The sequence below is a fragment of the Musca domestica genome, unplaced genomic scaffold (assembly GCF_030504385.1).
Source record: "Musca domestica strain aabys unplaced genomic scaffold, Musca_domestica.polishedcontigs.V.1.1 18, whole genome shotgun sequence".
Classification (NCBI taxonomy): Eukaryota; Metazoa; Arthropoda; class Insecta; order Diptera; family Muscidae; genus Musca; species Musca domestica.
This window is the reverse complement of record NW_026712238.1, coordinates 10,959,089-10,982,535: the sequence shown is the minus strand read 5'-3', so window position 1 is coordinate 10,982,535 and position 23,447 is coordinate 10,959,089. Positions and strand designations below refer to the sequence as shown.

General features: G+C 34.4%; 5 protein-coding genes across 5 annotated transcripts in view; 2 read left to right on the top strand and 3 right to left on the bottom strand.

Annotated features, from left to right (window-relative positions):
* Nucleotides 1-161: 161 nt before the first annotated feature.
* Nucleotides 162-2,438, bottom strand: LOC101889144 (uncharacterized). Its single transcript, XM_005188257.4, has 3 exons — nucleotides 2,046-2,438; nucleotides 1,586-1,950; nucleotides 162-1,506 (listed from the first exon to the last, which is right to left on the bottom strand). The coding sequence occupies exons 1-3, from the start codon at nucleotides 2,163-2,165 to the stop codon at nucleotides 486-488; spliced, it is 1,506 nt and encodes a 501-aa protein (XP_005188314.1). The 5' UTR covers nucleotides 2,166-2,438; the 3' UTR covers nucleotides 162-485.
* Nucleotides 2,439-2,640: 202 nt separating this feature from the next.
* LOC101900920 (serine/threonine-protein phosphatase 6 catalytic subunit) lies at nucleotides 2,641-6,029 on the top strand. Its single transcript, XM_005188239.4, has 5 exons — nucleotides 2,641-2,921; nucleotides 2,984-3,112; nucleotides 3,175-3,333; nucleotides 5,104-5,258; nucleotides 5,322-6,029. The coding sequence occupies exons 1-5, from the start codon at nucleotides 2,757-2,759 to the stop codon at nucleotides 5,623-5,625; spliced, it is 912 nt and encodes a 303-aa protein (XP_005188296.1). The 5' UTR covers nucleotides 2,641-2,756; the 3' UTR covers nucleotides 5,626-6,029.
* Nucleotides 6,030-6,191: 162 nt separating this feature from the next.
* LOC101901099 (N-chimaerin) lies at nucleotides 6,192-9,771 on the bottom strand. The gene is made up of 4 exons (XM_005188240.4): nucleotides 9,523-9,771; nucleotides 7,936-9,195; nucleotides 7,745-7,850; nucleotides 6,192-6,628 (listed from the first exon to the last, which is right to left on the bottom strand). Exons 2-4 carry the CDS (start codon nucleotides 9,125-9,127, stop codon nucleotides 6,469-6,471), a joined length of 1,458 nt encoding a protein of 485 aa, XP_005188297.1. The 5' UTR covers nucleotides 9,128-9,195; nucleotides 9,523-9,771; the 3' UTR covers nucleotides 6,192-6,468.
* Nucleotides 9,772-11,726: 1,955 nt separating this feature from the next.
* On the bottom strand, nucleotides 11,727-14,312 carry LOC101889320 (nudC domain-containing protein 1). The gene is made up of 3 exons (XM_005188258.4): nucleotides 12,604-14,312; nucleotides 12,338-12,548; nucleotides 11,727-12,275 (listed from the first exon to the last, which is right to left on the bottom strand). Exons 1-3 carry the CDS (start codon nucleotides 13,690-13,692, stop codon nucleotides 11,788-11,790), a joined length of 1,788 nt encoding a protein of 595 aa, XP_005188315.1. The 5' UTR covers nucleotides 13,693-14,312; the 3' UTR covers nucleotides 11,727-11,787.
* A 2,097-nt stretch (nucleotides 14,313-16,409) lies between these two features.
* Nucleotides 16,410-23,447, top strand: part of LOC101901375 (glutamate--cysteine ligase) — a 35,460-nt gene continuing 28,422 nt past the window's right edge. The window contains exon 1 of the mRNA XM_005188242.4: nucleotides 16,410-17,429. The gene's annotated coding sequence lies outside the window, so the exon portion shown is untranslated. The remainder of the gene's footprint in view (nucleotides 17,430-23,447) is intronic.

Genomic DNA, 23,447 nt, shown 5'->3' with positions numbered 1-23,447 from the left:
CACAAATAGTAGACCGAGGACGAGACGAATTTTAAGGAACCATTTAAGGAATCGTCTTTTAAAGAATATCTGTGGTTATACTTTGTTTCTCAGGACTATTCTTTAATGACAAATACATAACTGTAATAGATTATTTGCATGAATATCAGATATATCTCTGAATCAATTTCTGTAATGAGACTGTCGTTTGTCACAGGTTAATGAACTTCTCCACCAAAAACTATTGTTAAATTGAAAAAGAAATCTCAAATTTAAATAAATAATTTGTACTAACATTGTATTTTTTTATTTTATATAGTTCTCTATGAATGGCTAAAATTAATATGTTATAATAAAATTAAGGTTTAAAAACATAAATATGCATACGCTCAATAAATTATATATTTTTAACATAAAAATATATCTTTCTATATACTATATTTTGCATTAATACATATATCTCAAATAAAAAGGTGTAAGCATGCTTCTTATCACCAATATACCTATTAAACTGACATATCCTGCATGTCCAGTATATCGTTATGACATTTCTTAACATTCTCTATAGCCTTGATACAATCATCTTTTGTAATTAAAGGCAATAGGTCATCGATACATTTCTCAGCGAATATTAAACGCTGTTCTCTAACATCGTTCGGGTTAAAAAGGGAAATATGAGATTGACTTTTAACATTTACTTTTATGCTATTCCAAATGAATTCCAATGGATTTAGCATGTAAGAGTAAGGACTTAATAATAGTAATGTTACGTCGGAATTATTAAAGTATTCATCTAGTTCGGAGAAACAATAATCATTATCGCATACAATAACTAATTTTGTAACATCACATTTGCTAGACTGTATCCAATCTTTGAAAATTTCTTCAGGTCGCAAACGTTCACGACTACGTTTAAGACCGATTACACCATCTTGTGTTATAGCACCCATCATATACAATGTGGGATCACATGTTGCAAAAAATGCAGAATTGGTATTAAACCTTCCTTTGGCTCGACGACAAAACATTTTGAAAATTGTTTCACCCAACCAAATTATGGTCTTATTCTGATCCATATAATACTCCAAAGTTTTTACAAATTCCGAACGTTTTGTTTTATTTTCAAGGGTGTTCACCAGATGCGGATGATAGTCTTGAGATCGCTGATAATGATAAAGTCGCCCTTCCAGAGTACACTCAACGAAATAGACACAAACATCCTTATTAAAATGGGTTTTGATTTTAGCAACAATTTCCTTTAGTGTTAATCGACGATTTTCTTCTATCCAAAGGATTATTGTTTTTATTTCGTCTTCGTTAAAGGACATTTTTCCACTTTTGAGAAACATCTCTTTGCGACTGGTTGAAACCCAGGTGTAGGCAGTTTTATATTTAACACCCAGCCTAGAAGCTAATGCTGACCAATCATCTCCACGATTTGCGGCTTCAACTATACGAGAACGATCTTCTGGATTGTGGGTTTTGTAGGGGGTTTTGCGTACTGGTGCCTTGGAAGAAGTCCTCGATCTGGAAAGGAAAATAATACGTCAAAAGAGGAATATTTTTTTTTTTTTTTGTAAGATATTACGGAGAACTTCATCCTCACCTAGAATCTTCACCTGATAGCCATGACATTTGCTCAAATGCTGAGTAGTTGGAATTATTTTGAAAATCACTGCTAGGAATTAAAAGTTCATCGTCGCCAAATTGCATGGTAGTTTTACTACCATTTCTTTGATCATCTCCCTCTGCTTGGAATTCCACAACAACATCTGAGTCTCGTATATATCCATTATATGATTGTTCATTTTCTTCTTCCTCATCGGAACTTTCCAATTTTATTACGGGTATATTGACATTTGTCAATGATTCCTGCCTCTCCTTTATCAACAAGGCAAACTTGTGGAAATCATCCAAATGTGTATAACATGATTGGCATAGCAAAGCCGATTGGTATCCAGTTACTCTTATCTTTAAAACAACAAAAACGGTCAATGAGTATCATGTCAAACACATATCCTATTAATATCATCAATATATAGCAATCAACCACCAATATCTCTCACCTCCATTTGTAAATATTTTTCAATTACATCGACTAAACGATTTTTGTCGTCGAAAAACTCTTCATATATGCTGTATGATTTGGTCCTTCGTATAGGACACAAGCATAGTTCACAATTCATGATTATAAAGTTAAATTAATTTTTAATCTTTTAAATATATTTTAAATAAAATAAAGTATTTGATGTTTCAACACACATAAATTTTTCACTATAAACACTTTTTAGGCTTTGCAACTCACATTGAATTGATAGCATAGAATGTAAACAACCCACAGTTTTGCAAGGACCAGATGGAATATATTTTAGAAATTAGTGAATACATTTACGTTAGTAGTTGGATATTACGCTACTATTTCAATGGCTAGCAAATCGTGATTTGCTAATCAAAATAGTATGTTAGTAGTGGTATTTATAAATTTGTGAACTAAATTTGTTATGTTTGTCGTGGTGCACAGCTCGAAAGAAGTTACCTCAGTTCATTTATAATAATACCAAGCACTATAGCCCCAGTGTTTTAATTGAAAAAATTGCACCAAAATATCCCGTTTACGCGTTTACTAAACATGCCCTGTAAACCCTATTTGTAATGTGTAATCAATGTGTATTTACTTGCTCATGAATAAGAAGAAGCAGCAGTAGGTGATTGAGAACGCATTTTTTTTGCGATATTTTGCTAATAAACGACAATAAAAGGAAGGAACAAACAGGATCATGACCGATTTAGACAGATGGATTGAAATAGTAAAAGATTGTCGGTACTTACCGGAAAATGATTTAAAGAAGCTTTGTGATATTGTGTGTGAAATACTCTTGGAAGAATCAAATATACAACCTGTCAGTACACCAGTGACAGTATGTGGAGATATTCACGGTCAGGTATGCTGGTAAAGATTAAATTAGTAATATGGGCGTATTCATTTGTAATATTTTACTTGCAGTTCTATGATTTGGAAGAATTATTCTCAATTGGCGGCGCTGTACCGAACACAAGCTACATATTTATGGGAGATTTTGTTGATCGAGGATATTATAGTCTTGAAACACTGACACGTCTGCTAACGCTGAAGGTATGTTTAAACAAAATATGGAATTTGCTCTATAAAATGGCATACATTTTATATATTTGCAGGCCCGTTATCCTGATCGCATAACACTACTTCGAGGAAACCATGAATCTCGCCAGATAACAAAAGTATATGGTTTCTATGATGAATGTTTCAGCAAGTATGGCAATGCAAATGCTTGGAAATATTGTTGCAAAGTGTTCGATTTACTGGCAATAGCTGCTGTGAGTAAATATTTTTGATATTTATACATCTGGGGTTGACATTATGTTTATCCGGGTATCGAAGTTTTTAGATAATATTGCAGATAGAAAGAATGAGTAATAGAGATCTATTAAATATTTTTGCCAAGTCACGAAAGACATTCTAGAATGCATTTAAACGGAAACTATTTTATGAACTGTTAACATCCGAAGACGCGACATCTAGGACTGTTGACTCTATTGCTACTATATTGTAACGAGCCATATTTGAAAGCTTTCATATGGGTGGGAAATAACTACGCCATTGAAGGAGAATTGGTTTAATACACCTTATAAGTTTTTAGCCACTTATCAACATTTTAATGTTCAGAAAAGTGAACATTCGATATAAAGTAAATATTTAGAGATTAAAAAAAATTAATTTTATTTTTGTGCTTTTTGACGTCAGCCGTAAGCATTATAATCAGTGTAAAGTTTCATTCTACTAAACGTAATGTAGGACTTTCTTTCTGTTTTCCGGATGAATGTGTGTTTTATGCTTCATGTGGTGTTAGACAGGGTGAGATGAGAAAATTGCAACCATCTCCAGACTGGTGTCATTTCAAAGCCACTCGTCAAAGCCACTTTTAAAATTATTCCAGTGGTCAAGCGTGATATCGTTATATTTGGCTGGAAAACCACAAGTGGCCATCGTTAGAGCACTCCAGCATTTAAATGTGAATAAATCTTTTGTGTCTCATACCATCGCTCGTTACCGTGATACTGGTATCGTAGGCGGACGTCAAGGTAGTGGACGGAAGAAAACAGCAACATCAGCAAAAATGGTTCGAAAAGTAAAAAAGCGACTTGACGAAACCCGCTTCGCAGTGGCCGAAAAACGGATCGTGAGTTGAAAATATCGCAATACTCCATTCGGCAAATATTGAAAAATGAACTCGGAGTAAAGCCATTGAATTTGGTTTTCTCCGATGAAAAACATTCGTTGTCCAGCAGTTTGTAAACAAACAAAACGAAGTCAGCTGAATATGTCAAAGGAGTCAGCTGAATATGTTCACCTTCGGTTGGCCACCAGAACTCATGCGCCGACCAATGTGATGGTGTGTTCCGCCATAACAGCCGATGGTCGCTCTCCGCTAGTATTAATCGACCGTGGCAGCAGAATAAACGTCGAATATTATCGCGAAAATATTCTGGAGGGGGTATTAAAGCCGTGGACCTGCAAACATTTTGGCCGCAGACCTTGGACATTCCAACAGGACCCACACCATCTCACTTAGCACGCGCCACCCAAGAATGTTTACAAAATGAGGTTTCTCGCTTCATTTCCAGCGCACAATGGCCACCAAAAACTCCGGCTACCAATCCGTTGGAGTAATGTGCCCGGAGTTTTTTTTAAAAGCAAGGTTGGCATTAAAAAATACCCAAGTGTCGATCACCTTCGCGAGGAATGGGCCAAAATACCGCAGAGCAACATTTGGGCAGCGTGTGACGGTTTCATTGGCCGTTTGAAGGCCATAATTAATGCCAAAGGTGGCCAATTCGAACAAATCTAAACTTATTCTAAAATTTGATGCTATTTCCGACTTTTTTGCTCGCATTCAATTAAATTAAAAAAATGTAAAAACCATGGCGTTTGACTTTGTTGCAGTTTTTTTATCTCACCCTGTATTTACTTGTTGCCTAGTTGGTAGGATAGAATTCTAATAGTTCTTGGGCAATATTTGTAAATTATTGAATGGTTGAATAAGACAACCTTTACTCTTATTTAATTGCGTTAATTTTTCCCCACAGATTATTGACGAAGAAGTTCTGTGCGTACATGGTGGCTTGAGTCCTGAGATTATTACTTTAGATCAAATCCGGACCATTGATCGGAATGGTGAGATCCCTTATAAGGGAGCATTCTGTGATTTAGTTTGGTCCGATCCCGAAGAAATGGATTACTGGTATGAAAAATATAAGTAATGTAAATATCATAGAATATAATGTAAATGTTTGTTCTTTTTTAGGGGTCAGAGTCCACGAGGAGCCGGTTGGCTTTTCGGACAATTAGTTACCAAAGATTTTATGCAAATTAACAACTTGGAATTGATTTGCCGTGCACATCAACTGGTAAACGAGGGCATAAAATATATGTTCGATAGTAAATTAGTAACCGTTTGGTCTGCACCAAATTATTGCTATCGTTGTGGTAATGTTGCTGCAATGCTAAATTTCCAGACAGCAAAGGATCGCACAACGAAAATATTTGTTGCCGTCCCCGAAACAGATCGTGTTATACCACCTCACAACACAACACCATATTTCCTATAAAATATCCAAATGAAAAAAAAAATAGAACAAATCACAACAGCTACTAACAGGCATTTACGTTTGCATGTAATGCTCATGAATATTGCCTTTATATAACACATATACATATATCACAGTTTGAATAACAAATTGTATTTAAATAAATAAGTATTCTATTTTTTTTTTTTTAATTTTTTTACACTTCCAACACAACTATCTACTGTAAGACATTAAGACTTTTGAGGCGTCTCAGATGTAATATTTCATATGTTATCAGCTTAAATTTTTAATTTCTGTTGTTCCTTGCACAATATGGGTGATAATGATGAAGATGATGGTGGTGTATTCAATTGATATTGTGTTCTGCTTTGATTTTGTAGACAAGAAAAATTAATGAAATAAATATTTTGTATATAAGACGTTTATATTGCACTTGCCGTAATAATTTTTTAAATTTTTAATAAGGAATTTTCAACGGATTTGCCATGAAGCTACATGCCCGTTTACTTGAAATTATTTCAGTCTTGACGTGGCTATCTCACATTCCTGAAATATTTAAAGCCCAAAGAAAAATTTTTCAACAGTAATACTTGTAAATAGACATTGTATTTATTTGTTGTACATATAAATATATATAAAAGTACAAAATCAATCTACATGCTATTCATAAATAAATGCTCTATGAGTAAATATGAGTGGGTCATGTGTGTAGATGTGGGTGGGGGGTAAATCCGGTGTATATGGAGAGTTTTTCAATGGAGAAAATTATTCTTTTGTTATAAATACTTTGGTGCTAGGTTTAAATATACTAATAGGCTGAATATATTCTGACATTTTTATATAAAATTAAAGTATTGTCGAGAATTAATTAAAAATAAGGGCGCAATGTGTGATTAGAGATGACAGCATGAATATTTCTTCTGTTAAATTCGTTAGATGTTGAGGTGTGGCAATCAATGTGGGTGCAAATACTGTTGCCAAATTGTGTTCATTCATTTTATTGACAGCATAGTGAGAAGCAACCCTGTAAAGAAATGATTATCATTTTTAGTATTTTTTTATAATATTTAAGTATAGAATTTGAATGACAAATTGAATTCACATGAAAATGATTCCTTTAAAATTCATTTAATCCAATCGAGTTCACTGTAATTTTCCAATGTTTAGATAGAGCAGCTATAGCCAAAAATATATATCAAATTGCAATCGGAATGGTTATATTGCACATTTTTTAAACTGCGATAAACAAACATCCTAGTTCGAATTCTCATCTTGCCATTTTTATACCCTCCACCACGGTATGGAGGGTATATTAAGTTTTTCATTCCGTTTGTAACACCTGGAAATATACATTTTAGACCCCACAAAGTATATATATTTTTGATCAGCATAAAATTCTATTTCGATTTAGTGATGTCCGTCCCTCTGTCCGTAGATTGATAGAATTTTACTCAAATGTATATTCTGTCTGTAGGACTTTTGGTATTGAAAATAGGCCATGTAGGTCCACGTCTTCGTATAGCACCCATATAACGGTACCTCCCGATATTCGGTATTTTGATGATTTTAGCGACATTATTTACCGGAATTGTTTCAAATTTGGTATTTTAAGTTCGTAATGAATACTACAGCCTAAGAGAGAAAATTGTCTGTGCAAGTTCACGTCTTCGTATAGTCCCCTATATAATAGTACCTCCCGATATTCGGTATTTTGATGATTTTACCGACATTATTCACTGGAATTGTTTCAAATTTGGTATTTTAAGTTCGTAATGGATGCTACAGCCTATGACAGAAAAATGTCTGTGCAGGTCCACGTCTTCTTATAGCCCCCATATAACGGTACATCCAAATATTCGGTATTTTGATGATTTTAACTACATTATTCTTCGATTTTTTTAAGTTTCGCATTTGAATATTGTAATGGCTTATGACAAAAGTTACCTATGTCGTATAGACCCCAATATAACAGCTACATTCGGTATTTTTTACGATTTTAACTGCATTTTTAACGGATTTTATTGTTTGGAGTATTGACAAATTCGTTCCAAATGGTTGAGGGTATTCAAAGTTCGGCCCGGCCGAACTTACTGTTTTTTTAACTAGTTTATTTTCATCAGGGATCTTTAAATATATATACCTTTTTAAATGTTCCATCATAAATTTTAGACATGCATAGTGGGCCATTGGGAGTCTTTTTACGGCTTCGCTCATATGCTTAATTTGATCATCCTGGTTGTTAATTCCTGCAAATATTTAATAAAATACATCCAATATATATTTCCCCTGGTACCAAGAAATATCTTCGAAAATTACTCTTAAACAACATACTTGATGACTCCATAAAACTGGGATAGGCCTGATATGTTATCAGCGGCACGGGCAGCAAACGTAAATATAATTTTAGTGTACCAGCAATGACATTTATATTACTGTAAGCTGATTCCGACATATCTGTTCTTTCGCCTTCGGTATCTAGGGCCAATTTCAGGGCATCGATTTCATCGGCAAATCCTGACACACGATAGATTCCCTCTTGTAGCATACCACGAGCTTCGACTTCCTCAACACATCGTCGCACTACAAAGGGTATTGAACACTGATACAATTGGGCAACTGTCGTTAAATCTGTGCCAAAAACCCCACGAATATTCTTCAAATCGGGTAAACACTTTGCCGGCACCAGTTCTGAACATTTATTGTGAGCAATTATGCCGCAGTCTTCACAGCGTACACCCTGGGCCGTGAAACCCCATAAAAAGTTGGCACATATATCACACCAATTGAGTCCTTTGAATGTGTGCACCTTAAATGCATGTGCCTTTTCGTAAACAAACGGCAATAAGGTATCACCATAATCCGATGTTTTAGTCGTACTTTCAGTGCAACCATCCACAATTGATGTGGTTTTATTTGACTCCACCATGGGTTCGTTGTTGTCATCATTTAAATTGTTTTTATTGTCATTGGTTTTATTGACAAGTGACTTGCGTAAATCATTTGATAGGGCCCGTAATTTACGTCTGTTTAGAGTCATATAAGGACTTTGCTGATAACAATTGCCGGTTTGTTGATTGATCTCCTGGATAATGGGTCCGGCATGTAGCTGCATATAAAAATTTACCAGGCCATCGGCAACTAGATCATGAATATTATCAAAATGTTTGGATTGCTCCTGCAGATAATGGCCCTGGCCACTTTTAAAGTAAATTTTAAAATGCTTCGTTTTCTTATTGAATCGCACGCTTAGCGTATAATAGTCCGCAGCACCAGGACTTTTGCGAACAAGAAATGAGCCATCCACTTTATTGTTCAGCAATTCTTCAGCTTCTTTGTGACTCATGCATCCATGATATTCACTACCGTAGAAATTGGGAATTTTTTCTTCATTCTCGAAGTGATTGGTTAGAAATTTATTGGTGTACAAAGGTTTAGGTGTGGGTGCCTCCAATTGGATTTTGTACAGCTCTGGCTTCCATACTTTCTGTACAGTTTCAGTCTTTTCTTCTTTCCCCGCAGACATTCTTATTATTTTTATATTGTTTACATAGGTTTATGTAAACTTGGCAAATCAATCAACAAGATATCAATCTGAAGAGAGAAAAGATAAACAATGTGAAAAACATTATTTTTTTTTTAAATCACATAACTAATGTAACACACAATGTAGTATTAAATTTGATGCCCTCTTGGAATTAGTTTTTAATTTGCACGAAAGTGAGTAATATGGAAACAGGTCGGTCTATTGGTATGAATCAATAAAGGTAATTTTAGTTTTACCAAGAATCCATTAGTCACATCACATCTGAGTACTGAGTCCAATAATAGACTATGAAGCGAATCTTGTATAAATGATACAATAGCGTATTAAATGTATCTTCCAAGCCTCTGAAATCAATCACAAATTTCTATTGTTACCTTGTTCCACCTCTTCACGATTTAATTAGTTCAAAAACAACATCCGCTTATTTGCTTTCTCTTCTTTTGCATTCCAGGACTAAATGTTATAATCATATACACTGCCACATTTGAAAACATTTATTTTATATAAAATGTAAAGTTATTTTACATTTTTCTAATTCGCAAACAAATTTGTAAAAAGTTAAATTGACTTAATTGTGTTGTTGTATTGCATTCCGAAACGTCAAACGGAGTGTATCGCCTAAATAGGTCTGTCTGTTTACTTTTCCTGCAAAAATTATCTTGCAACATTTTTCTCAGAGTGCAAGATAGTGTTTTTCTCTTTTGTAAGAGAACCGTAAAAAATAAAGAGACAACTTGCATCGCTCTTAAAACAGTAAGCAATGATTTGTCAAAAGAACTGCTAAAATTCCAAAACCAACAAGCAATCAGCTGATTTGACAAAATAAAAAGAACTGTCAAAATTCCTCCTCCAGTCGCTCTTTTTGCCAAATGTTTGTGGTAACAGACGACTTCGAATAAGAATTTGCTAGAAATGTTACAAAATTTCGGATATACATACTGACTGGCAATGTGTTAGGTCTGTCTGGTTTCTTTTCTTGCAGGAATCGTCCGGCAACTTCTTTCTGAGAGAGTAATGCCACGAAATTAGCATTAATAATAATATAAGAAATTATTGTTTCTTTTCCAAAGATTTATTTTATCTTTCATTTAAAAATTTTCTTCCATGTTTTGAACTTTTTATATATATATGTTGACATTTTATATATACAGGGTGAGATGAAAAAACTACAACCAACTGTCATTTCTGCTGTCATTCCTAAGCCACTCGCCCGACAGCTGTTAAAATTATGGAAAATTCTCACAGAAAAAAAGTTATTTGTGATAGAATTCAAGCGTGATAGTGTGATTTCTTTATATTTGGCTGGAAAACCACAAGTGACTATCGTTAAAGCACTCCAGCATTTAAATTTGAATAAATCTTTTGCGTCTCATACCATCGCTCGTTTCCGTGATACTTGTAGCGTAGCCCCACGTCAAGGAAGTGGACGGAAGAAAAGTAAAGAAGCGACTTGATCGAAACCTGCGTCGCAGTGGCTTGTAAGCTGAACATATCGCAATATTTCATTCGGCAAATATTGAAAAATGGGCTCGCTTGACGAATTTGGTTTTCTTCGATGAGAAAACATTCGTTGTCCAGCAGTTTTTAAATAAACAAAATGATGGTGTTTACATCCAAAGAGGTCAGCTAAAAATGTGCTGCTTCGGTTGGCCACCAGAACTCAAGCGCCGGCCGTGGTGATGGTGTGGGCTGCCATAACAGCCGATGGTCGCTCTCCGCTCGTATTAATCTACCGTGGAATCAGAATAAATGCCGAATATTATCGCGGAAATATTCTGGAGGGTGTATTAAAGCTTTGGCAGGCAAACATTTTGGTCGCGAGACCTTGGACATTCCAACATGACCCAGAAATTGTTACAAAATGATGTTCCTCACTTCATTTTCAGCGCACGATGGCCACCAAAATCTCCGGATACCAATCCGTTGGACTATTGTGTCTGGAGAATTTTTGGAATGCAAGGTTGGCACTAAAAAATAGCTTTGCTGCATTTTTTTTTAAACTCACCCTGCGGGTAGGTAACCCTACAGGCCCATTACCATTAGGTCTGTCTGGTTACTTTTTCTGCAGGAATTGTCTGGGAACTTCTTTTTGAAAGAGTAAAAAAGTAAGTAAACAGATGAAATTCCTGAAAAAGTTGCAAGTAATCAGCTAAAAACAAGCAGAATTATGGGATTAAACAAAACGAATCGCACAAAATGGAATAATTTCCAATTTAGCAAACTTTTTTTCTCCTAAACAAAAATATTTTCCAATCTGTTGCACAGAAGCAAATCAAGGGATACTCAAAAAGGAAGAAGAGTTGCTATCAATTTATCCGGCAATAATTTGCAAACTATCAGTTGAAGAATCTTAAACAGCTCTCTTTTCACAAATTTATAAATTTTTCATAGCCAGATAAACCCAATACCATTATGATGTAAATACGACCACACAGATGTTCGTGTTTTAAAAACGAATAAGATCGGGTACTCTACATTCGACCGTATAGAAAACAATTCTGCCGTGCTCCTTATATCGCTTCCAAGATATTACAAGCGATGCAGTAACGCTTAACAACATTTTCTAGACCTGGCGATCTAAGGGCTTAAAAGTTCAATCGTACTCGAGTTTATTCGTGTTACTAGTTTTTACATCTTTATTAACTATCAATTTGAACAAATAATACACATTTTTCCGTCAAGAGCGTAGCCACTGCATTTGATGTTGTCAATCCCAAGACTTCTCCGGCATCCTCTAAAGTTATTAAATGCTGTTTGCCAATACTAACCTGTGGCCCATTTCGATTCCTCAACCCACTGGCAGTGTCGTATTTTGATTTGTACAGAAAAACATGTCGGTGAGATTCCGAAATTATGGCATAACCCAAATCTGGTGAACAATCCATGAATTTCTTTTGCTGCTTTGAGGCCTGTACATAGGCAAATGCATGCAGGTTTCCCTCGTGTCTTAAGGACCATTCGTCTGGTTTGGAGGGATTGAATTGTTGCAACCACAACGAACAATCAACATCTTGTCGGGTGGCAATGGCCATGGGAAATCCGGGTCGCAAAGAAGTTGTAAACAATGGTGGACTTGAACTCATAATGACGGAATGTGTTATGCTTTTGCTAACTAAATTATAACGAGCTGGAAGAGGTCAATAGAAAAATATTGTTACTTGTTATTTCAAGATAATTTGCATTACATACATATCGTAATCTCTTCCTCAGCCATGCCCATGGGAAAATCACAATCTTCAATGGGTGTTTCCAAATTTGCAATAGGTTGCTGCTCCATTGGCAGGCAGTTTTGTTGCTTTCCATCGGTGTTTTCCTTTGGACCCAAATCATTAGCCAACAATGATGGCCAATATAAGCCGGAGTCCTGTTTTACCAGAGTAATTTGTAGGAAATTGTTTTCCTGGAGAAGAAAAAAACTAAGGCCCTGGTTACAATTTTCAACAAAATCTACTTACCATGGTCCATGTTGTTAAATCATGATCAATTTTCTCTTTCAATTCACAGTCTAATAAAATGGTCTCCTTATATTTGACCGTAATTTTGTTTGACACACATTTTATGTTGTAGTCGGTTCTCTCAGCATCGGGGATTTCATTGAATTTCACCACAATATCTTCATCGGTTTGTGACCAGGAAAACCCAGAAATTTCATTTTCTGGTTTGTCATGAAGTTGTGGTTTACAATCATCGACATTTTCTTCTGGCACAGGCTCGTCATTTGATTTCTTGGAACGCCAAATGAATTCACGATTTGAGCTTATTACTAAAGATTCACTGCGTGGTTCAAAGGCACAATAATAAAGGGAACCCTTGCCCTCTAACGTATCCAACACTTCAAACTGCCATTGCTGTTCTTTAAGATACAACTTGGCCCAGTGCAAATACATAAAGTGTGTGGAACCGCCTTCGAGTGTTTGGGAATCAACCTTCTGAACGTGACCAAGAGCAAGGGATATTTGTTTTTGTTCCTGTATAATGTCCAATCGGGCATCATATATCACATAGTTGGACTCCGCCGGATCTATATTATCCCCGGAAATAGCTGTGGAAGCCACTTTTTGCCATTCTTGTGTCTTAAAGCGATCCCCAGTTTCCAGAATATGCAAAGTCTTTAAACCATCACAAAGCACACAATATTTTTCCGAAATGAAACGGAATGTGTAATTGTATTCACCTTTCGGTTTCCATATGGGACGAGCAGGTTGATCGTCATCACAAACAGAATTTCTTTCAACCAATCGATATACCACTTGCAATGGGTTCGGCCTGCCCCTGTTCTCGTCGTAGGAACACCGAAGTATTTCACCCAAATTATTGATAAAATACGAGTCATTCCGTGACCAAGGATCTACAACCAATAAATTTTGCATAGAAAATAACTCCACATGAAGAAGGGAATACTGGTCATCATTGGGTGTAGCTTTCAAGGGACCCGCACTGAGTTCCTGACGTATCAATGGCACAGGCTCCAATGACAATTTATAGCCATCAAAGTTGGATCGTATTAATGCACGATCTTGTCGTAATTCCACAATTTTCGGCATTGTTTTGATGTTAGTGTTTGGCAATGTTGTCTAGAGAAAGGCCGGTGGCAAGGTAGATGTACTAGGTAATCGCATCAGCCCAGCTGACGGCACCATTAAATGTCAAAACAAATTGTTGTAATGAAGAATTCGCCCTAAATGAATGCAACAACAAATTTGTTTATGTTGTCTTCCCTAAAAGTACCTTTTTATAATATTTCAAATAATTTAAGAGTAAGTTAAGAGTGAAACCAGTAAAAAATTAAAAGAACATGAAGGAAGGAGGTTAGAATGGAGTGCAGCTTTAAGAATTAAGTTAGCCTCAATATCTAAGATTCCCAAAGCACATCACGGGAAGTAGTGCAAGAATTAGACTCTTGTCATTTGCAGTTCCGGAAAACTTTCGGTTTAAACCAGTAAAATATAGTCATTATAAGTTTCTTTGTTTAAAAAATATCGCAATACTACAATTAATACTTATTATACTCTTATTTGTTTTACAATAAAAACTTTTATTGCGACGTTCGTTTACGACGAGAGGGACACAAAATAAAATGTAAACAAACACCTCGTTTCTGATTGGTTGAAATAAATTTGCCGCAAACTTTAAATGTCATGGCGAATCTATGTTTTTCGCCTTAGATGCCAATTTTGACATTTGAGGGGACCACAAAAGTTGCTTTGTTGTAGCAATTCGCCGATGGGGTTACCTGTTAGATCTACCTTGGCCGGTGGTTTAACTAGGAATACGTATGTCGACTTTTGTTGTATCGACTTTTATTATCAACAATTTTTAGCAATCGATAAATCGATTTTTGTCATGAGTTGTCAAATTAATTATTCGATCTCCTCATGGCCAATATAATAGCATGTTTCCATTGAAAACCGAACAACGTTGTTCGCTCTCAGAATTAGGCACACGAATTAACCCGTTCATACGGCACGATTCGTAATTCATAGTAAAATAATTCATTTTTTCAAAAATTTTGTTTGTTGATTTTAATGGGAATTTATACTAATGTTTTCAACTTTTTGTGTAAATGTTGACATTTTTAACATTTTTTTGTATTTTTCTGTTTTTTAATTTTGCTGGAGAGACACTTGTCAAACATTTTTTTTGCCGATACAAACATTTTGAAAATATTGCCTCTTTTGTTTCCAGTTTCCTGTGAAAATTTCAACTCGTGGACAATATGCGTACCTCGGATGAGAGAGAAAACAAAATTTACTTTCGTTTGAATGTACATACGCTATTCAACATTGTAGTTTTCATTCATAATTTTCAGTCTTCCCAAAAATTATCAAAATTTCATTATTTTTTTTTATTTTCAATTTTTAAATGTCATAATTTATTTTTTCGACATTGTACAAATATGAGTGTTCGCTCAGGAAATTTTGTGTGAAGAATTAAGTAGTTTTTTCATAGTTAAGGGTCAAACAACGAATAGAGAGCGAATCAAGTGCAGTAGAAACGCCACATAAGGTTGGCCAGTAAGTAATAAGCGATGAGAGCATTCCATTGTCTACATTTTAATTTGTCTACGAAAAAACATACATCCATCTGTAATAACATGAGGAAATTTAAAAAGAATTATACCAAGTACTTAAACGGGTCCGTATCGAACAAAAGTTTCAACATATTTGGTCTGTTCCAGAACTGCATAAATGCAAAAGTTTTCACTACGATAACCGATTTTTCCTTGCAGGTTCTGGAAGAGGCCAAGTGCTTTAGCACTTTAAATACCCTAAACCATTTGAAAAGAATTTTCAAATTTTCAAAAAAAAAATCCGTTAAAAATTCTGTTAAAATCTTAAAAATACCGAATATAGTCGTTATATTGGGGTCTATACGACGTGGACCCATATATGCATTGTTTGTCATAAGCCACCATATTCAAATTCGAAACTTGAAATAAACGGTGAATAATGTAGCTTAAATGATAAAAATACTGTTTATATGGAAGTACCGTTATATCTGGACCTGGACCTGCATAGACAATTTTCTGTCACAGGCTGTAGCATTCACATTCGATGGGTATTGTACCTAAAATCGTCAAAACATCGAATATAGGGAGGTTCTGATATACGAAGACTTGAACCTACATAGACAATTTTTTGTCATAGGCAGTAGTTCCCATTACGAACTCTAAATTCGTAATTTTATACTACTCCGCTGAATAATGATGCTAAAATCATCAAAATACCGAATATTGGGAGGTACCGTTATATTTGGGGCTGTACGAAGACGTGGACCTGCACAGACAATATTCTGTCTTAGGCTGTAGTATCCATTACGAACTTCAAATATCGAATTTGAAACAATTCCGGTGAATAATGTCCCTAAAATCACCAAAATACCGAATATTGGGAGGTGCCGTTATATTAAACTGCCTACTGGCAAAATTAACATGTGTGCAAAATTTTAGCCTTCTATCTCAATTCACTTGGAAGATAGCGTGATTGCAACAGACAAACGGAAATCGCTTAATCGACATAGAATTTTACGCTGATCAAGAATATATATACTTTGTTGGGTATGACATGAGAAAATTAAAATATTGCTTTAGCACTTGAGAGGGACATTGGTGTGTCTGACTCAATATTTTCAAAATTCCCCGTCTTTGGCGTTAAATATTGGCACCATTTATCGATTTCGCTCTAATCCGTTTTGGCAGAACTCTTTTCGATTATTTGCACAACCGATTAGGCTGAAAGTCGACCTGCCTCTCCCTTACATGAAGAACGTTTCAGAAGAATTTTGGAATGCGGCAACAACGATAAATACACAATATTTCGGACCGGTGTCGTCAAATGTGAATTTACACGGTAGAGAGATAATATACTGAAACGCAAGTTCAATCGGAACAGGAAAAAAACACGCGGTTGCATCTACAAAATTGTTCGAAAGTGTTATACGAAAACAAAAAAAAATCTTATAAGTTTATATTTTCCAATAAGAAAACGGAAAACATTTTGCAAGTGTTGGTCAAGGCGAAAAGAAAATCAAAATTTTTCATCCAACAAGTTCACGTAATAAATTCAATTCTATTTGTATTGTACCCATGCAATTGTGGTGGTCATTGGCCAACGGTCAGTCAGGCAGTCAGTCAGAGTAATTGCAGAACAACAATAGCGCCTAGCACTGTTTAAAGAGGCAAAAGAGAACCGCGAGGAAAAGAATAACATTTCCTTCCTACCATTTTGGTGTTGTTATTGTCGTTGGGGTCACAGAAATCGACGTCAACGTGTGGGGTGAGGTCATCATTATTTTCTGGCTACCGTAACGTGATTTTGTATTTCTGTTGGCCGATATCTTTGGTACCTTCCCATACACTCATACATACATTTGGAATAATTAAAGTGACTTCAGAACGTCGCAGAAATAAAACCGAAAAAAAACGTCAAGTCATTGAATAAATCCATATTCATGGTTCCCTCTTAATAGAAAAAATATTTGAAAGGTAGTAACTAAACCATCAGTCATTAATATACACTACACCAGCAATAACACAACATCCAGGGGCCTTCAGAAGAAATTCCTATTGGTTACTTTTGTTTTTGTTGAGAAAAAAGAAAATATTCTTGAGTTTGAAGTGCAAATAATATTGTGAAATTCCAAGACATCCGAAATTTGGCTGTCATCTATCTAGTTTTGCAAAGGCGGAAGATTACAAAATTTAAAAACAGTCACTGATATTTTTGGTGTACAGGAAGTTGGTCTTGTTTTGTTTTTTAATTTCCTACATTTTATATTTACGGTAAGTAAACTATTCAATTTTTTTTATTTTAAATTAAATATTTATTATTTCATTTAAGTAAAATTGTTAGGAGGATAATGAAGTTTTTTTTTAATTGTCTTCGTCGGGTTTACATCTGTTGTTTTTTTTATTTTGAATGACGTTAGATATTAATTTAGGGGACTACGAAAAGGAAATTATTTTCCTACGAGGTCCTTCTACAATTTTGGTCTGCAATTTTTTGTCTTCTATAAACCTAGTTGTGGTTTGGTTGTGGCAGACAAATAAGATTCAAGAACATAATAACAAGACCTGAAACAACTCTAGTAAAAACTCTTCGATTTTTGAGGTTGGCATTTTTACCCTGATTATGAGAAACTATTTTGATCTTGGGGGACGGACCCTGGTATCATAGATTTTTGACCCAAAAGTCCGAGTTAGACCCGGAACCACTTACCCGATATAGGCAGTTCGGAAGTTATAGTCATATTATCAATTTTTTGGGCCCAGGTTTTTTTTTATAAAACCCTCAAAAAGTCGAAAAAGTTTCCAATTATGGGGGTCAACAAAATTGATGCCAAATACCTTTTTGGGTTCAGAGATATGATTTTTTCCACTTGCATAACCTATATTGGGTAAGTGGATCCGGGTCATAAACCCGGACTTTCGGGTCAAAAATTTGGAATCACGGATTGGTCCCCAAGAAGGAAGTAGTTTTCCGGAATCAGGGTGAAAATACCTACCACTGGAAAAAATATTCAAAAAAATTGAAGGGAGGGTATAATATTAAGGGTATAATATTAAGTTTGTCAATCCGTTTGTAACACCTCGAAATATACATTTTAGACCCCTCAAAGTGTATATATTCTTGATCAGATCAGTCCGTCTGTTGAAATCGCTCTAGCTTCCGAACGAAATGAAGTGCGTTGATAAAATTTTACTCAAATGTGTATTATGTCTGCAGAACTTTTGGTATTAAAAATGGGTGATGTAGGTCCACGTTTTGGTATAGCCTCCATATGGTACCTCCCTTTTTCGGTATTTTGGTGATTTAAGCGATATTATACACCGGAATTGTTTCAAAATTGGTATTTGAAGTTCTTAATGGATGCGACATCCTATAACAGAAAATTGTCTGTGCAGGTCCACGTCTTCGTATATCCCCCATATAACGGTACCTCCCGATATTCGGTATTTTCACGATTTTAGCGACATTATTCACCGGAGTTGTTTTAAATTTGGTGTTTGAAGTTCGTAATTGATACTACAGCCTCTGACAGAAAATTGTCTGTGCAGGTCCACGTCTTCGTATAGCCTCAATATAACGGTACTTCTATATATTCGGAATTTTGATGATTTTAGCTACATTATTCACCGAATTTTTTATTCAAGTTTCGCATTTGAATATTGTAATGGTTTATGACAAAAGTTGCCTATGCTGGTCCACGTCCTCGTATAGACCCTAACATAAACGCTACATTCGGTATTTTTAAGATTTTAACAGAATTTTTAACGGATTTTATTTTTTTGAAAATTTCCAAAATCGTTCCAAATGGTATAGGGTCGATACTACATCTAACATATTGAAACGATTTGAATGAAGTTCCTAGGCACCTCATATTTCAAATAGATTCGGCTTCCGGAACTTCCTTTCATATAAGCCACAAATTGAACACAAATTTTATTCTATTTTTTATTTGGGAAAGTTATCCTTCGTTAGAAAGGAAGTTTTTTCTTGATCCCGCATTCAAGTTCTTCGAAGAAAAACTTTAAATCTTTATAAATACTAGATCATTTCACAACAATAACCATTCATTTAAACGAAAAATGATCTCTATAAATTTCTTAGAAATTGTTTGTTGTGTGTATCTTTCTCATGGATCGTGAAAATTGTTAATGTAAATAAATATTTCATTATATTTCAGATACATACATATATACGCTATTCCAATTTTATAGTTTTCTTTTTACTTTAAAATCAATAGTTAATGCACTCCTCGAATCGGATACAAAACAAAACACTTGCGTGTTTTATTTTACAAAGTCATGATGATCATGCGTCATCATGACGAAATAATTATCAAAATGAATGAAGTATATACATAGCGATAATATATATATGCGTATCAGTTTTTGTTTTCTGAGTCGTGACTTTGCAAAATAATTTCGAAATAAATTATTAGATAACCAAATAAAAGTATATAATGTATCTACCTACATACATATGCATTTATCTATAGACACATATGAATTAGAAATATTGTATATATAATATAATAATATTTTATATATATACTAATTTAAAAGCAAGGACGTATGCAGATTGTGTAAATTTTAGATGAAAAAGTAGAATTATTTGCTAGTTGGACCCCCAAATAGCTTCGAAATAGATCTTTGGTACGTCTCTGATCCGAACCACCCATGTAGTGGGATTCATTAACTCATTTCTTGTGTTACCGACAAAAATCGGTAACTTTAAACTTAAAATTTTGTTAGTTAAATTAAAATTAATGTTGTCTTCGGTAGGTTTTAGCGACTACTTTGATTTCGTTGCTAACTTATCGCAAATTTCGTTAATGACCGAAATTATTGGCATTTTTATTTTACCGATTTTTGTCGGTTCGAGAATCCGTAAATCTAGAAATATAATATATCTATAATATGCATATCAGTTGTATATAACTTTATCTCTAATTTGTTCACCATTTGCTAGAGAATAGAATTTTATATGGTGATTCAAAAAAAGCATTTGAATTGCAAGTCGTCATATAATTTTTTAAAATATTACATTGCGGAATGAAAATATATCACGGTTGTTGTTATTTGTAAATATTTGATCTAAAAACTGCGTTGTTGTTTTGAATGACTGGCCATTTTTCTAAGTAAGGAGTGAATTGTCGTTGCATGTTATTTTTTTTTTATCAAAATCATAAACATTTTTATTATTTTTCTTATCATTTACTAATGAGCAGGGATGGAAAGTTCTGCAATTACTGGAAAATATCTTGGAATTTAATGTGAATTGGAAAGAAAAATTCCCATTTTTTGATTGTTTTAGTCACAGTTCAAAACCGAATTTGCTGTAAATTGGCAGCTTGTTTTCCCAATATATAGGATATATTCTTGCAAACAATTGTTCATATAGATCAAAGTCTTGGCATAGTCCCCATTTAATTATACCTCCCGATATTCTTAGGAAAAAAATGTTATACCCTCCACCATAGCATAAGTTTGTCATTCCATTTGTAACACCTCGAAATATACATTTTAGACCCCACAAAGTATATATATTCTTGATCAGCATAAAATTCTATTTAGCGATTTAGCCATGTCCGTCCGTCTGTCTGTCTGCGGAAATCACTCTAGCTTCCGAACAAAATGAAGTAGGTTGATAAAATTTTACTCAAACGTCTATTATGTCCGCAGGACTTTTGGTATTGAAAATGGGTCATGTTTTGGAATTTCGGTGATTTAAGCGACATTATTCACCGGAATTGTTTGAAATTTGGTATTTGAAGTTCGTAATGGGTACAACAGCCTATGACAGAAAATTATATGTGCAGGTCAACGACTTCGTATAGATCCCACCCCCCGATATTGGATATTTTAATGATTTTAGCGACATTATTCACAGGAATTGTTTCAAATTTGGTGTTTGAAGTTCGAAAGGAATATTACAGCCTAAGACAGGAAATTGTCTGTGCAGGTCCACGTCTTCGTATGGCCCCAACTTAACGGTGCTTCCAGATATTCAGTATTTTGATGGCTTTAACGATATCTGAAGTTCGTAATGGATACTACAGGCTATGACAGGTCGATGTCATTTGACTATTGTAATGGCTTATCACAAAAGTTGTCTATGCAAGTCGTCCAAGTCATCGTATAAACACTAATAAAACGGCTAAATTCGGTATTTTTAAGATTTTAACAGAATTTTTAACGGATTTTATTTTTTTGAAAATTGCCAAAATCGTTCAAAATGTTAGAGGGTAATCAAAGATCGGCCCTGCCGAACTTCCAGCTTTTTGACTTGACTTGCGTTACACTTTTCATTCGTTTTTTCAAAATTGGTATTTGGAGCTCGAAATAGATACTACATCCTATGGTAGAAAATTGCCTATGCCGGTCTTTGGACGCTATACATATTTAACGGTCCCTTAAATTATTCGGTATTTTGATGATTTGTTATATTGATGGTTTCGCTACACTTTTCAACCGAATTATTTCAAATTTGGTGTTTGAAGTTCGCATTTTTTTACTTATCAGTTTTTTTTTCAAATTAATATGGAAATTGTTCGTTGCTCCCTTCTCTGCCTCATTTATTCTTTTTTACCGGGTGCAATTTTTTGCACTCCATATAAATTAATTACGTATTTGAAATAAATAAACATTTACTTAAGGAGCCTTATCATGTTTTTACCTAATAAATAAATAAAAAAGAGATACTTATTATCGTTACACTAACTAAAACACTTGAGTTCATATCAATCACTGTTTCTTCCTCCACGATTTGGACAAATTTCAGTTTTTTGTTTTCGTGACATTCAAATGGCTTTCATAACTTGTTTTGTTACAACTAACTTTCCCAGGCAAATGAGGGCATTTAAATCAATGAATATGGGGGAAATAAAGGGACACCTGTGGGATTTGAAACATGTGTTGCATGTGCATATAGGGATGACAATGTGGAAACTTTGTAATAAATTATTGAATTTTTATTTGGAATGGTACAATTGTTTTTTCGATATTGCGTGTATTTAGGGGTTTTAATAATATTTTAGAAACTTTTTTTGTTTTAAAGTTTTTTTTTTTGTTTTGGCTGCTATGGGGGAATTTTTTTTTTTTTTTAGATTTAGATTGTTTCAATTATTTGTATAACAAAACAGGACTTAAAAAACATAAATAGTAAAGAACATAGTGAATAATTGTTAATGCAGCTTTACTTAGTACCACAGAACATATTACCGCTTTAAGATATTGCAACCGCGAGTATATATATCAAAATTTTGCAATAAAAAGAATAACAATGGAGTGCAAAATTTTCAAAATCTTGAAATTTTCCAGCATTTGGATTGCATTCTCTATGGTGACTTGCTTTCACATCCCTTTGTCTTTACATTTCGAAATGAAAAGTTAACAGAGTGTTGGTGGATTCTCTCATTCGTTGTATACAACGACTTGTTGTTGATAATAAATTGTGCTTAAATGGAAACTTTTTTATTCGCATTACATTAACAAATATCAATGTACATACATATACAATATAAACAATTTAATTAGTTAAACATTTATTTCGTATAGAATGTGGTATGTATTCAAAAGGAAAGGAGAAAAATCAATGTTTAGGATCGAACTTTTAAGAATATAAAATTGCAATGAAATTGGCGATATTTTAATATATACTATTTGTATAGATTGTGAATTTTTGTGTTATCCCGAAATAGAAATGTTAAAAATCGAAGGAAATGAGAAAAAGGGTGAGATAAAAAAACAACAACAAAGTCAAACGCCATAATTTTTACATTTCATTTTTAAGATTTTATTAAATGAAAGCAAAAAAATGTCGGAAATAGCATCAAATTTTAGAATAAGTTTGGATTTGTTCGAATTGGCAACTTTGGGCACGAAATATGGCCTTTAAACGGCCAATGTAACCGTTACACGCTGTCCGAATGTTGCTCTGAGCTCATTTTTCAATATTTGCCGAATGGAATATTGCTATATGTTCAGTTCACGAGTCATTTTTCGGCCACTGCGACGCGGGTTTCGATCAAGTCGCTTCTTTACTTTTCGAGCCATTTCTGCTGATGTTGCTGTTTTCTTGAGTCCACTTCCTTGACGTCGGGCTACCAGTATCACGGTAACGAGCGATGGTACGAGACACAAAAGATTTATTCACATTTAAATGCTGGAGTGCTCTAACGATAGCCACTTGTGGTTATCACGCTTGAATTCCATCACGAATAACTTTTTTGTGTGGAAAATTCTCACCAAAATGCTTTTGTACGATTGTAAACAATATAATGAGCTGTCACTGGA

Coding starts and splice junctions, on each gene's coding strand:
- LOC101889320 (XM_005188258.4), bottom strand. CDS start 13,692: ATGCCGAAAATTGTGGAATTACGACAAGATCGTGCATTAATACGATCC. Junction 12,549..12,603: donor ATTTAACAACATGGACCATG/GTAAGTAGATTT, acceptor TTTCTTCTCCAG/GAAAACAATTTCCTACAAAT. Junction 12,276..12,337: donor TGAGGAAGAGATTACGATAT/GTATGTAATGCA, acceptor GACCTCTTCCAG/CTCGTTATAATTTAGTTAGC.
- LOC101901099 (XM_005188240.4), bottom strand. CDS start 9,127: ATGTCTGCGGGGAAAGAAGAAAAGACTGAAACTGTACAGAAAGTATGG. Junction 7,851..7,935: donor CAGTTTTATGGAGTCATCAA/GTATGTTGTTTA, acceptor AAATATTTGCAG/GAATTAACAACCAGGATGAT. Junction 6,629..7,744: donor ATGATGGAACATTTAAAAAG/GTATATATATTT, acceptor ATTTCTTTACAG/GGTTGCTTCTCACTATGCTG.
- LOC101889144 (XM_005188257.4), bottom strand. CDS start 2,165: ATGAATTGTGAACTATGCTTGTGTCCTATACGAAGGACCAAATCATAC. Junction 1,951..2,045: donor AAAAATATTTACAAATGGAG/GTGAGAGATATT, acceptor GTTGTTTTAAAG/ATAAGAGTAACTGGATACCA. Junction 1,507..1,585: donor CTATCAGGTGAAGATTCTAG/GTGAGGATGAAG, acceptor TTTCCTTTCCAG/ATCGAGGACTTCTTCCAAGG.
- LOC101900920 (XM_005188239.4), top strand. CDS start 2,757: ATGACCGATTTAGACAGATGGATTGAAATAGTAAAAGATTGTCGGTAC. Junction 2,922..2,983: donor GTGGAGATATTCACGGTCAG/GTATGCTGGTAA, acceptor TTTTACTTGCAG/TTCTATGATTTGGAAGAATT. Junction 5,259..5,321: donor CCCGAAGAAATGGATTACTG/GTATGAAAAATA, acceptor GTTCTTTTTTAG/GGGTCAGAGTCCACGAGGAG.